The sequence below is a fragment of the Ovis canadensis genome, chromosome 1 (genome assembly GCF_042477335.2).
Source record: "Ovis canadensis isolate MfBH-ARS-UI-01 breed Bighorn chromosome 1, ARS-UI_OviCan_v2, whole genome shotgun sequence".
Lineage (NCBI taxonomy): Eukaryota > Metazoa > Chordata > Mammalia > Artiodactyla > Bovidae > Ovis > Ovis canadensis.
The window spans coordinates 9,086,143-9,100,481 of NC_091245.1; the positions used below are offsets into that span (position 1 = coordinate 9,086,143).

A 14,339-nucleotide genomic window follows, 5' to 3' on the forward strand; every position below is an offset into this window, starting at 1 on the left:
AACTCCCTTACTATTTGTTGCCTGTACTTTTGGTGTCAGATCCAATAAATCATTGCCAAGTCCAATGTCACAAAGCTTTCCCATGTTTTCTTGTAAATATCATATAGTTTTAGGTTTTACATTTAGGTATTTGATCCATTCTGATTTAATTTTTGCATATGGTGCCTCCACTCTCACTTCTTCTGGGTGTTCCCAACATATACCAGAGGCAACACAATGTCATTTAAGAAAGAGATTTCCATATTTTTCCCTCTTGGCTTTTAGTTTCACATATGTCTTTCCTCTCCTTCCCAAACACTTGCCCCTAAGCCATGAAAAAGTCCATAAAAAATATAAGAAAACCAATGCAAAAATTTATATTTTATTTGAATTCAAAAAATTTAAAATTGCTTTCAAATTCAGGAAAGTACCATAATGCAGGACCCCAGGGGGAAGCCTCATATACAGAGACAGATAAATTAAATGTATATACTGCAGACAAGCCAAGAAGGTGTGTAGATTACATATTTACAGCACTTGATGTTTTCTGAAAACCATATTTATACATTTTTATTACATTTACAAAAAAGGCTTCCACTACCATTTACCTACAATAATGAAAAAAAATTTACACCTTTTTTTTTCTTTCTTTTTTGGTACTGTACAAACTGTGTATAATAAAAATATATCTCTGTACAAAAGATTTTTTTTGTTTGTTTTTGTTTTACTTTTTTTTTTTTTTTTAACCTCATGGGATGGCGGTGGGTACATGGTGTGAATGGCGGGTGAAGGGCCTATTCTGCCCTGGTTGCTTCCAAGCCTCTGGAGGTGGAGAGAAAATGCCAGAGGTGGGAACAGGGAATGCAGAGCAGAGTGCTGGGCGCCCCACCAGCATGTGCTCCGTGGGCATCTCCTGGGGCTTCACAAGGGGAGGGGCGGAGGCAGGGCTGGAGGAGGAGTCCACTGGTTGGTTTCCCAGGTGTGTAAGAAGTGGGGAGGGAGCAGCCAAAGAGCTTCCTGCGTTTGCTTCCAGAGAAAGAAAGAGATGAGCGTATGGGGGTGTGTGTCTGAACTGGACCTCTCTGGCCAAGCCCAGGGATGCTGTGATCCAAGAGCAGGTGCAGGCATCTGGGCTCCTGCCATTGGCAGTCGTAGTCACTTCAGTCCATTTACACGTGAGTCAGATCTCAGGGTTCCGACTCAGAATCTGCTTACACGCCAGGCGTCCCTCCTGTATGTTTCTGTCATTCCTGGGTTCGGTCTGTGATCTGAACTTCTGAGGCCAGCAGGTCACACATGCACAGGGGCTTGAGCCCATGGGGTCCTTCCCGAGGACAGAGACAGTGACTCTTAAGTGCCGCAGTTTGATTTCCAAACTCATTAGCTTCTCAGCAATACTTAAACAGAATTCATCAATGACCCAAGCACAATGAAACGCGAAGTAAATCAAACCTGCTTGCAAGCAGCTGGAGAGGATGTGCCTCATTCACTGCATTCTTTTGATTTAGGAGCTTCTAGGGCTTCTGTCTGCTATGATGAGGGGCTGCAGGGAGCCGAGGGGCCAGCAGCAGCTCCAGGAAGCCTGGGGTACCATCCTTGCCCTGATGCTGCCAAGATGGAGAGGATGGAATCCAGAGAGGACACATGGGGCCCCTGTCTGACCCACCAGCCCTGGCCACAGTTCCGCTTGGAGATTCACCCACTCTTACCCCCTTGGAGACCTGGGTTTCTGGCAGCTGGTGTAGTGGACTTTGGAACCAGACCCACACTTACTAACCATGTGGCTTACATTTCTTCACTTTCTGCCTTCTCATCCATCCAGAATACTATTTCTTACCCTCCCTGGTTGCTGTACAGTCTAGAAATGATCTGCATAAAGTGTCAGGTGCAGAGGAAAAACTCAGTCCCTGGAAGCCATTATTTTTGAACCCTGGGCTAGGTTTGCTCTCCTGTCCCTTCCAGCACCAATCTGATGCCTGCCTCCTGTCCCTGTCTGGGCTACGCTTGTTTCTCTTCTCTTTGTCAGTTACCAGCCAGACTTGACCTTGGGCTTCTGGCTGGCTTCCTGCTCTTACCTCCCCATGACAGGCCCTACTTTTTCACTGTTGCCTTTGACCTAGGAGGACTTTTGAATTCACTGGGTTTGGAACTCAATAAAATTATGTTAGGAAAAAAAATAAAAGAAACTGATTTCCAAACGATTTCTTCAGATCGTTTTCTGCCCTGGGGGTAATCCTTGCTGTCTTTCTGCAGTTGGTCTCTGGGTACAGACCGCCAGAGGATGCTAACATCTCCACTGCATCGTCTTTCCTCTTCTCTGCGTTTGTGGGGGAAGCAGGGGCATCCTTCACACGCATTTCACTTTTTGAAGCTTCTGTGGTCTCTTCCATAGAACTCACATAAAGGAGAGGTGTCTGTTAGTGTGCGTTCAGGACCTACACACACGTGCACACCCGCAACATCCTTTGCTCTTTTCAATCCACAACTTCCTTCCTCCGGCGGCAGCCCCTCTTCTTTTAGGGCCCCCAGTCAGGGCAGAGTGGGCGTCCTCTCCAGGGTGGCAGGGGCAGATGGCGGCAGGGCGAGGGCCCAAGTCCCAGTGGTAGCAGACACGGGTGGAGAGACAGACGAAGATGGGCACTGGGCACTGTGCCAGGGGAGCTTACTTCCTGTCCCCTGGAGAACTGGGTGCAAACACGTGGCACCAGGTTTGCAAAACAAGAGGGGCAGTGGGTGGGGGATGGGAGCAGAAAAAAGGTGGGAGGAGAGAGGCAAAGCAGAGAAGGAATAAAGGGGAAAGAAGGAAAACAATTAGTTGCCTTGATCTTTACCTTTGAAGATTTTTAATCTTCCTGAACTGAGGGTGGGGATACAGGCAGGAAATGTACACAGAAAAATGTGTATCTTCCTAATGTCACATTTTCCCCAGGCAGGGCCGACTTACCTGTCAGCCACAGGATGCCCCGTGCCTATGGAGCTGCTACTCTTTTAGGGGCCGAGAAAGATGTTTTTAACTTCTTTCAAAATCAGAAGGAAAAAAGTAAATATAATAATAATGGCCATGTAATAATAAATTTATGGGCTTCCCTGGTGGTTCAGATGGTAAAGTGTCTACCTGCAATGCGGGAGACCTGGGTTCGATTCCTGAGTTGGGAAGATCCCGTGGAGAAGGGAATGGCAACCCACTCCAGTACTCTTGCCTGGAAAATTCCATGGATGGAGGAGCCTGGTAGGTTACAGTCCATGGGATTGCAAAGAGTTGGACACGACTGAGCAACTTCACTCACTCAATAATAAATTCAGCCTGGATTATATTCATCTTTATAATAGTAAAGTATCATTTTTAATATGTTTTTTTAAGCAGAAGAAGGGGTCCCTGAAAGTGATAGCATGGCCCTGCCCTCTTGTTCTTACTTGCTGAACCTATGGACCTCGATGACTTCCCTGTGTGGGGTTTATTTAATTGCAGCCGTTCTTGTTGGGCATCATTTGAATTTATCACTTTGTCACTCAGGTGATGGGTATGTGTACCTGTGCCTATTCAGAGTGGTTTTTGGCAAATCGCCTCCCTGAGCCAAGCAGCACCTTCTCTGCTCCAGCTCTAGGTAGGCCAGGAGGGAGTGAAGGGACCTTGGCGGAAGCTGTGGCCTGAGGCCCTGGACGCCAGCGAGGGGCAGCGTGAGGGCTGCCTAGGCTTGGAGCCACCAACCCCAGAGGACCCAGAGGCGAAACCTCATGCACGCGGGCACCTGGGACCCAGCAGAGCGCCAGCTGTGAAGCAGAAGGTGAGGGCAAGGGTGTGTACGGGTCACCGGACATCCTTGTTCCTTTCTCTCTCTCCGTTATTCTAAGGCATCAACGTTTTTTCTTGGGACACTTGTATTTCTGTCTCACGGATTTTGTCAAGGGGTCAGAAATGAAGCCGACTATCATTTCTCATGTGCTTGTTGAAATATATGTTACAGATATTTGGAATCTGGGCTTCCATGTAGTTTGCAACCTCAATGAGGTAAGCCAATAGTCTTTTTAGTCCCCAGTGAAGAGGGAAAGCATATAATTTACCACCTAAGTTAGGACACTTTCAAGAGCAGAAGGGGATGATATTAATTATAATGTTGGAAAAATCAGCATAAACTGTCCTGCCCAAATTGCAACAACCCTACCAGTGAATATAACCTTTCTTTTTGTTTCTCATTGTAAACACTTTTTTTTATATAGTTGCTGGGATATTCTTGTTTCTTTTCTTTTCTGTTTAATAATTCTGCAACTCAAGGTTCAGAGTCACTACGGATCACCTGAGTCAACTACACACTGGCACTTGCCATGGGGACTTGCCGTCTCCCTCTGCAAGGATGAAATCACATGCTGCTGCAGCTGCTGATTTTCAGCACTCCCAGAAAAGAGTTCAGGGTGGAGAGCGGACATGAGGCCCTCTGTGCTCGAGGAAAGCTGGCAGGACAGGTCTTCAGATAGCTATTTTCAGAAGCTGATGTTATGAGCCCAATCCTTGTATCTCCTCATATCTAGAGAAGTACTGAAGTCCTTCATGGTGACATTTGCTCCTTGCAACTAGCAGAAGCTTCCTGAGACTAGTAGAAACACTCTGGAAAGACGTGTGCTTGATGGCTTGTATCCCCGCTTCACCAAGATCACATGAATACTGTCCTTCCCCCTCCACCTCTTTGGAGCAGTTCCTCAGAGCTATCTGAGGTGCTTTCTCCCAGGCTGCAGCCCTCATTTTGCCCCCAATAAAACTAACCCACAACTCTCACGTTGTGCATTTTCTTTGAGTTGACATCTGTAAGGCCTGATTTATGTCATCAGAGGGGATTTTGCTTTTTTCTTCTTTACATTTGTATGAGTGGGGGAAAAGGCAGGAAAAAGTAAAGATGGAGCAGAAAGGTGAAAACTCAGGACTAATTTGGATGTTTTAAAATGATCTCACTGGAAGAATTTATCTTCCTTCTTTACATATGTGTTTTGGTACAGAAAAACTCAATAAATTAATTATTTGTATTAACAGTTGCCTTTATATAGTCTGAGGATTCCCTGGTAGCTCAGCTGGTAAAGAATTTGCCTGCAATGCAGGAGACCCCGGTTCAATTCCTGGGTTGGGATGATCTACTGGAGAAGGGCTAGACTACTCACTCCAGTGCGCTTGGGCTTCCCTGGAAGCTCAGCTGGTAAAGAATCCACCTGCAATGTGGGAGACCTGGGTTCAGTCCCTGGGTTGGAAAGGTCCCCTGGAGAAGGGAAAGGCTACCCACTCCAGTGTTCTGGCCTGGAGAAGTCCATGGACTGCACCGTCCATAAGTTTGCAAAGAGTCAGACACGACTGAGGGACTTTCACTTCGCTTATAGATTCTGAAAATAATTTTTATTTCTTTATGTATAAGTTATATTAATACCTACACTTTTAAGCTTAGGCTTAAGCAACAGAAATGATCTACAGGAAAAAAGTGGACCCAGAGAGGGGCAGGGAGGGTCAAGGGCACCTGGCAGAGAGCTTAAGGCAGGGAGGTTTGAGGGCAGCAGCCCTGACTGTGTGTGTGGGCTGGGACTCTGGCTGAAGTGGTGAAAATCCTCAGGAAGTTGCTGTGAGGACGAAAGGGAGCGACACACATCAGGGGGGAGGCAGTCAGGGCTGGGTGGACACTTCACAATCCCTCTCACTAGTCTAGCTCCCTTGGCATTTCCAGTCCTGCCATTCCTGTCAGCCTACACGTTTCACCCTTGCCCACAGCGCCTGCCCCCTCCAGGGATGGCCCATCACAAATGCTGACACAGACGGGGGCCTGGAAGGGAGAGCTGTCCCCGGGCGAGGCTTTGGTTGATGACTCCTGTGCCCTGTTGGAACCCTACCTCTCTGGAGCCCTGGGACGCTTCTCTCCAGAGCTGGGTGTGCTAAGGTTGCAGAGGCACCTGAGAGAGGGCCCTGCCTCGCCCAGAAAGCAATGTCTGCGGAAGACGACATAGCACACCTCGTGGGGGCCCTTCCTGCAGGTTCTCAGCCCCCAGAGGAAGGGATATCAGTGAGAAGGGACACAGCGGGGAAAGAGGACGCCTTCCAGATTCATCAGCTCCTCCTGGTCAGGCGTCGGTGTGTGTGTGTGTGTGTGTGTGTGTGTGTGTGTGTGTGTGTGTGAAACAGTGTCCAGTGGACCCTTAGGAGCCTCCGTGTGTGTCTTCCCCTCTGTCTATGTAACGGGGGCCCATCTGTCTTGCTTAATGCCAGGTATGGTGTTGATCTGTCTATGATGTTCTAGGTGATGGTTAATTATCTATGCCAACCTGCCTAGGCTCTGGGGTCCAGCTGCTTGGTCAAACACCAGTCTAGCTGTTGCACTGAAGGAATTTTTTTTAGATATGGTTAACATTTAAATCAGTAGACTTGGAATAAAACAGATTACCCTCCATAATCTAGGTGGACCTCACCAATTAGTTGAAGGCCTTAAGAGAAAAGACTGTGGTCTCCTTTGAAAAGATGGAATTCTGCCTCTAGACTGCCTTTCTCAAGATCACAACTTCAACCCCTGATGTAATTTCCAGCCTGCCGACCTGCCATGTGGACTTGAGACTTGCTGGCCCCACAATCCTGTAAGTCAATTCCTGAAAATAAATTTTTCCTTCTTTATCTGTATCTATGTATACAATATAAACACTATATATATACATACACACAGACACACACACACACATCTTGAGACTTTATATATATATATATGGACATACATGTGCATATATTGTATATATATATGTCTCTCTCTCTCTCTCTGGAGAGTTCTGACTAATACACTTACTTGGGTATTTTGCTGAGCCCAGTGGCTAAGAGCACAGTCTTGGAGCCCCCTGCCTGGGACTGAATTCTGATCCTGCCATCCTACTTCTTGCTAGCTATGTGATCTTGGCCAAGTTAATTCCTTTCTCTGTGCCTCAGTTTTCCCATCTGTAAAGGGGGTGACAAGGGTCCCTGTCCCAGGCGTAGGGAGGTGCCAGCCTCAGTGGCTGGCACAGGGCAGTAGCGGGCACTCCATGCCCCTCATGCTGGACACGTCTACCGGGGTGCGGGGCTTACCGGCTGCCGGAGGCGGGGCTCTCGGTGGCGGCGGCGATGGCAGCCAGGCCTGGGGGCTATACCGCTGTACACACCGTGCTGACTGTGAACTCCGCCTCGGTGGCCATGATGTCTGTGGGCTGGATGTTGCGGTCGTACATCGGGTTCTCAAATGTGGCCCGAACGTTCGTGTTCTCGTGGCCAGCGTAGCCATTGAACGGAACTTTGGGTCTTCTCCTGGGAGTGAGGTAGAGCATGAACAAGCTGTCAAGAGAGACTCAGGGCTCTAAGGGGGAGAGGGAGGCTCTGGGGTGGGGCGGGGCACCCGCTGTGGGGCCCTCTCGTCCCTACCCCATACCTGTGCTTGTAGAGATAAAGCACGAAGCCGGCAATGATGAGGGCGATGAAAGGCACCAGGATGGCGGCTGCCACTGAGCTGCTGTTGGAAGCGAAGTGGCGGCCAATGGACTCCGGGTCTGACTCCAGCAGCCTGAGGTCTGCAAAGTCCCAGAGCAGAAACCTCAGGTCACAGACACGGTGGCCGCTGCTGGGAAGTGGGGTGCAGCTCGGGGTGCTGCCCAGGGCCCACCGGCTGCCTCCCCCCCAGACTGGGCCATCCCCTGGAGAAGGGTGGTCAGTCCGCACGTGCTGGTCAGGCCTGCGGAAGCCAGTCTGCTGGAGAATCTGAAACTGTGCCCCAGAGCCTTAAAAGAGCGCAGCCCCTTGGAAGTTTTCAAGCTTCTTTTGGCCCTAGAAGCCTTTTATCATGTGAAACCTTCCGAGGAAGCCACACTACAAGGCAGATGAAGGTGGGCCCGCTCTGGAGAGTGGGAGACGGGGGAGGAGGTGCTCAGGGCCTCCCCCTCCTCCCCGCTCCCCCGCTCTGACTGGGAGGCCTAGGAAGACCACTGTGAGAGTGCCCCACCGAATGAGGGGGCTGAGGCTCCCTCGGAGAGGGGCAGGGTCTCTCCGGCTTCATCGGTGGTGCAGTCAGAACGAGAACTCGGTCTCCTGGGTCACTCCAGCATATGAAGGGACTACCCTCAAGTCTTCACAAGGCTGCTGTATAGAAGGGCGAGAGTTTTCACTCCTGCAGCTAAGAGGGCAGAGCTGAGAGCAGCTCCAGGGGAGGCGTGGGGTGGAGTGGGAGCCGCAGGGAAGCAGCTTTCCGCTGAAGACCAGGAGGAGCTCTCTGAAGATCAGAGCTGAAAACACTGCACTGCCTCGGCAGATGGGGGTCCCGGGAGACTGGAGTGTCAGCATCCTGCGGGGGTACAGAGCTGACCCTCAAGCACTGGGGGCTGCTTCCTGTCTCCCCCTGCACTGCTTCCCAGGAGCCAGGACCCCTCTCCCTATTAGAGGCTCTGGGTCCAGGCCAATCTCAGGGGTGAGGATGCTTGACACTGATGACGTGTGGTGCAGGGTAAAGATGCTGGGGAGGAAGTAGGGAAGGATGCCTCCTTGACGCTCAATATTCTCATCTGTAAAACGGGGACAGGGAAACCACCCTTCCAGGGCTGAGATGCCCCTGTGAGCCCCACGTGGTCACAATGCTCGGGGTGGGCTCAGCAATGCTTCAGGGCTGGCCAGGTAGTGTTGAGGAGGGGCACATCTGAGGCCCAGTGTACCTGAAGCTGGGGGCTCTCAACTACACAGCTGAGCAGGAAACTGTTTGGCCGTGGTTGCCTGTATCATGTACTGTGCTTGTTTCCGAAGAGGTATGTCACAGCTTTTATCAAAATCTCAAAGATATCCCTGACCCTAGAGAGGCTAAGAACCAACCCCCCCAGACTGTTAAACTTCACCCATCCCCTGCCGTCCACGCCAACACACACATTTCCCCATCACACGCTCGAGCTCACACTCCAGGGACATGTGCTAGTTACCAAGTCTTTGAAAGCCGAACTGCCCGAAGCCTTGGCCCTTGACAGAGCCTTGGTAGACGAAGGTGCCTCCAGAGGACTCTGAGGAGACCTGTGAGGGTGGGCACAGAGAGGGTAATCTGGTTTATTAACACACATACGCGCATTCATGTGGCTCCTCACATTCCACCTACACAAACCCTGGAGGTGTGCCAGAAGGAGCCAGAGGTCTTGCCAGCCAGACCAGAGCTATGCCCACAGGTGCCTGCTGCCAAACACGCTGGCTGGCGACACCCGCCCCTTGTCACCCCCGGGGACATCGGCTCTCTGCCCACAGCCAGGCGAGGGAGAGGCGCTGGGGAGGGGGCAGGGCTCCGACTGCTTGTAGGAGGGAGGGAGATATTTTTACTTCTCCTGGTCCAGTCGCTGAATCTGTTGGTGCCTCAGTTTCTCATTTTAAAAAGGGAACAATAACAGTCCCTATGTCATAGGGTTGCTGCGAGATTGATATGAGTCAGTGTAGATAAAGCTGGGAAAGTGCTGCACTCAATCTGCCAGCAAATTTGGGAAACTCAGCAGTGGCCACAGGACTGGAAAAGGTCAGTTTTCATTCCAATCCCAAAGAAAGGCAATGCCAAAGAATGCTCAAACTACTGCACAATTGCACTCATCTCACACGCTAGTAAAGTAATGCTCAAAATTCTCCAAGCCAGGCTTCAGCAATATGTGAACCATGAACTTCCAGATGTTCAAGCTGGTTTTAGAAAAGGCAGAGGAACCAGAGATCAAATTGCCAACATCTGCTGGATCATCAAAAAAGCAAGAGAATTCCAGAAAAACATCTATTTCTGCTTTATTGACTATGCCAAAGCCTTTGACTGTGTGGATCACAATAAACTGTGGAAAGCTCTGAAAGAGATGGGAATACCAGACCACCTGACCTGCCTCTTGAGAAACCTGTATGCAGGTCAGGAAGCAACAGCTAGAACTGAACATGGAACAACAGACTGGTTCCAAATAGGAAAAGGAGTATGTCAAGGCTGTATATTGTCACCCTGCTTATTTAACTTCTATGCAGAGTACATCATGAGAAACGCTGGGCTGGATGAAGAACAAGCTGGAATCAAGACTGCTGGGAGAAATATCAATAACCTCAGATCTGCAGATGACACCACCCTTATGGCAGAAAGTGAAGAGGAGCTAAAAAGCCTCTTGATGAAAGTGAAAGAGGAGAGTGAAAAAGTTGGCTTAAAGCTCAACATTCAGAAAACAAAGATCATGGCATCTGATCCCATCACTTCATAGGAAATAGATGGGGAAACAGTGGAAACAGTGTCAGACTTTATTTTTGGAGGCTCCAAAATCACTGCAGATGGTGATTGCAGCCATGAAATTAAAAGACGCTTACTCCTTGGAAGAAAAGTTATGACCAACCTAGATAGCATATTCAAAAGCAGAGACATTACTTTGCCGACTAAGGTCCATCTAGTCAAGGCTATGGTTTTTCCAGTAGTCATGTATGGAGGTGAGAGTTGGACTGTGAAGAAAGCTGAGCACCGAAGAATTGATGCTTTTGAACTGTGGTGTTGGAGAAGACTCTTGAGAGTCCCTTGGACTGCAAGGAGATCCAACCAGTCCATTCTGAAGGAGATCAGCCCTGGGATTTCTTTGGAAGGAATGATGTTAAAGCTGAAGCTCCAGTACTTTGGCCACCTCATGCGAAGAGTTGACTCATTGGAAAAGACTCTGATGCTGGGAGAGATTGGGGGCAGGAGGAGAAGGGGACGACAGAGGATGTGATGGCTGGATGGCATCACTGACTCGATGGACGTGAGTCTGAGTGAACTCCGGGAGATGGTGATGGACAGGGAGGCCGGGCGTGCTGCAATTCATGGGGTCACAAAGAGTCGGACACGACTGAGCAACTGAACTGAACTGAACTAAATATAGACAAAATGCTTGGAACACTTAATAGGCTCTAGATATGTGTTAACTATTTTATTGTGAAAAAAAAAATGAGTTTTAGAACATTGTGGAACAAACCAAACCATGATGAAAACTTACTTTGCAGACTGAACATACTTTGGGGAGTTCATCCCTGTTCCAATACGCTATTAATTTTGGAGGCGGGTAGCTGGGGACATAACTGCTTCTGGCTCCCTCTGCACTTGGCTTCTGTGAGGCTTGTGTCCCAGACACAGACATGCAAACTCTGAGGATGTTTGTCCTACTGGCATCCCTTCTGACTCCCGCTCCATCCCCAGGTGCAGCCCTCTGTCCACTGCGCTCCAGGCTGACCTCCCCTCCTGTCCCCTCAGATACAGCCTGGGTGACACAGAAGTGGGTCCAATGGTTGGCTGTCATCCCAGGCAGCGGCTCTGGCGGTTCCCGGCCCTCCAGAGCACCCCTAACACCTATTCCCTGGCCTGCACTCCAGCTCCCAAGTTTGACCCTTGTTCTCTCGCCTCTGGCTGCTCTCCTCTCAGTATGGGGGAGTCTCTTGTCTTGGCACGGCAGCTGGACTTCTACTATTAAAGCCAGCCAGGACAAGGATACCCAAGGGCATCCACAGAATACTCTCGAGAATCCCCAGGAACTAACCCCATGTGGCAGCTCCAGGAGAACCCACTCGCTTCTCCTTTAGTGTTTATCAGCAAAGTCACTCAACCATCAGCCCTCTACCAGCTGGTCTTGGCCGTGAGGGTGCCCCCTGACTCAGCTCTCTGTTTCTCTGGCCTCAGGACCTCCTCCTCCTTCCCGCCCCTCCCCTTCTAGCTCAGTAACCCAAGACAGGGAAGCTGACAGAGTGACGGGTGACTGCTCCACACCCCTGCCTATGAAACTGAAAGGTCTGGGCAGAGAAGTATCCCCACAGACCTGGATTCCACCTGAAGAAGGCCCGTGCAAGGAACAAGTCTTTCCCACAAGGGGATTTGAGGAGCCACCTCCTTTCCCCAGGTCCTGGTGACTCAAGCTGTGCTGAACCACCCTCAAGGGTGTTTAGATCCTTAAGTGTGCGAAGATATTTAGTGTGTGCCTGGGACTCACCACCTTCTCCCAGCTCCCACCACCACCTCGTGACCTTCAACCTGCTTGACTTTACTCTTGGGCTGCCAACCTCCCATTTCTTCTGTTCTTTTCCTTTTTCATCTTTAGCCAGTTTTTTTTTTTTTTTAACTTCTTACTTTGTATTGGGGCATAGCCGATTAACAATGTTATGATTGTTTCAGGTGGACAGCAAAGGGACTCAGCCATACATATGCATGTATCCATTCTCCCCCAAGCTTCCTTCCCATCCAGGCTGCCACAGAGCATGGAGCAGAGTTCCCTGTGCTGGACAGTGGGTCCTTGTGGGTTATAATTCTGTTTTCTGCTCACACTTAAGAATCTATCTCACTCAGATACACCAACCTCTAGACTCAGCCTCCTGGCCCTTTTTGTCTTTTCACTTCACTAGCAGACGGGGACACCCTTGGTCCCAGTCCTGGCCCCATAGAAGCCCTCCTCCCAAGTCGCCATGTCGATCCTAAGAGTTTCCACCCACTTCGTCCCCCTCCTTCCGGCCAGGGACATGGGAATCAGTTACAGGGCAAGGAGGCAGGGAAGTCAAGGCCTGAGAGAGGTTTTGTTGAACTTACATGTCCATCTAAAGCCCAGTGATCATCTTTGAACTTATTCACAAAGATCTCCACAGGCCCTGTAATCTGGTAAACTTGAAGGAAGAGATGGAAATCTTCTTTCTTATAAATTCCTGGGAAGAGAAAGTTCAGAGGGTACACTTGAAAGATCCGGTAAATTTTCAAAACGCAAGTTTGTGGGTATGTGGGTGTGAGTGTCTGAGCAGGATTTTTTTTAAAATTTATTTATTTGCTTTTGGCTGTGTTGGGTTTCCGCTGCCTTTGGGGCTTTCCTCCAGCTGCTGTGAGTGGGGGCCACTCTCTAGTTGCCGTGCATGGGCCTCTCACTGCAGCGGCTTCTCTTGCAGCAGAGCATTCTTGGTGCACAGGCTTCAGGAGCTGTGGTTCCCAGGCTTGAGAACACAGGCTTAACAGTTGTGGCACGTGGGCTTCACTGCTCTGCGGCGTTTGAGATCCTCCTGGAGCAGGGATCAAAGCTGTGTTCCGGTGTTGGCAGGTGGATTCTTTACCACGGAGCCACCAGGGACGCCCCCAAGCAGGATTTCATGTGTAGATATTGCTATAAACATCCATGTATAACTGGAGTTAGGTAAGTGCAGTGCGGCCTATGAGTTTGTGTAGGCTGAAATGTGAGGATATGCAAGAATGTGCATATGTGTGCTAATAAACAACTGGATTACTGGTCTGTGGTTGTGTTCCTGTTTAGACATGTGTGCTTGAGAGTAAAGGGAATAGGGTTTTGTATATGGTAAGGGTCAGTTAACACATGGTGTGCTTATAATTCAGTGGGTGCAGGGAATACATGAGGGCACGTGTACCAGAGCGTGCAGATGTGTTTAGGACTCCGTTTTAGAGCAACTGAGTGAATGTGAACACTAGTTGTGTTTGCGTGTGCACGCATGAATGAGTGTGACGCATGCTGGGCTGTGTATCCACATGTACTCATGCTTCTATTGATCTGCCCATCTATTCAATAAACTCTTGCTTTCCAAGACATTTAGTTTTTCTGATTGTATAAAATTTGAAAATTGGGGAAATTCTGGCAAATGCAGAGATGCATGAAGAAAGAAAATTCATTCCTGGTCTCATTTCTGAGAAATAACCACTGTTAACCATATAGGTGTAATTACTTTCAATTTTCTTTCTTACGAATATATTTTTTTCCCATTAAAAACTGGAGTCAAATTTTAAATGCATTATAGTGGGTGTACTTTCTCCCAAATTGGCATAATATTTTATCCAGCAGACATACTATAATTAATATATCCATTTCTTTTGAGACAATTTTCTATTCCCAGGTGTTATGTTATACAATTAGCCCATTCTTTTTTCACAAATGTTTGATTCCCTCTATAACTATTTCTTCTGATAAAAATTCTTAGCACTGTAATTGATGGGTCCACTCATTTTCATGGCTCTTGATACAAACTGCCAAATTATTTTGTTCAACTACACGCTTTCATACTTGGACCAGTACTACCTTCACTGGACTAGCACCAACATTTATGGCTTAAACAAAGTGGAATAAGCGGAAAGTGACATTTTCTGCTTCTTTTGATTATTGCTAAAAATATTTTTCCATTTGTTTATTAACTGTACTTTGGCTTCTGGGAGTTATCTGCCTCTATTTTAGGTTCGGTTTTTAGGGATATCTGTCTATCTTTCTTTATTTGTAAGAGTTTTTTTTTTTTTCCTACTTTCAATTTACTAATGTTTGCCATCTAACCATTTACCTGTAGTCGGTGGTGCTTTTACCATGTAAACAAAGATGAGTGGACATTTCCTCTTCCCTGCCTACCAGACCAA

General features: G+C 48.6%; 1 protein-coding gene across 1 annotated transcript in view; it reads right to left on the minus strand.

Moving 5' to 3' along the window:
• Window positions 1-351: 351 nt before the first annotated feature.
• The window catches only part of CSMD2 (CUB and Sushi multiple domains 2), a 682,283-nt gene continuing 668,295 nt past the window's right edge, over window positions 352-14,339 (minus strand). Inside the window, exons 67-71 of the mRNA XM_069545242.1 lie at window positions 12,534-12,646; window positions 8,920-9,007; window positions 7,392-7,530; window positions 7,055-7,270; window positions 352-2,663 (exon numbers count right to left, since the gene is read on the minus strand). Coding sequence (XP_069401343.1) covers window positions 7,111-7,270; window positions 7,392-7,530; window positions 8,920-9,007; window positions 12,534-12,646 — 500 coding nt within the window. The 3' untranslated portion in view covers window positions 352-2,663; window positions 7,055-7,110. The remainder of the gene's footprint in view (window positions 2,664-7,054; window positions 7,271-7,391; window positions 7,531-8,919; window positions 9,008-12,533; window positions 12,647-14,339) is intronic.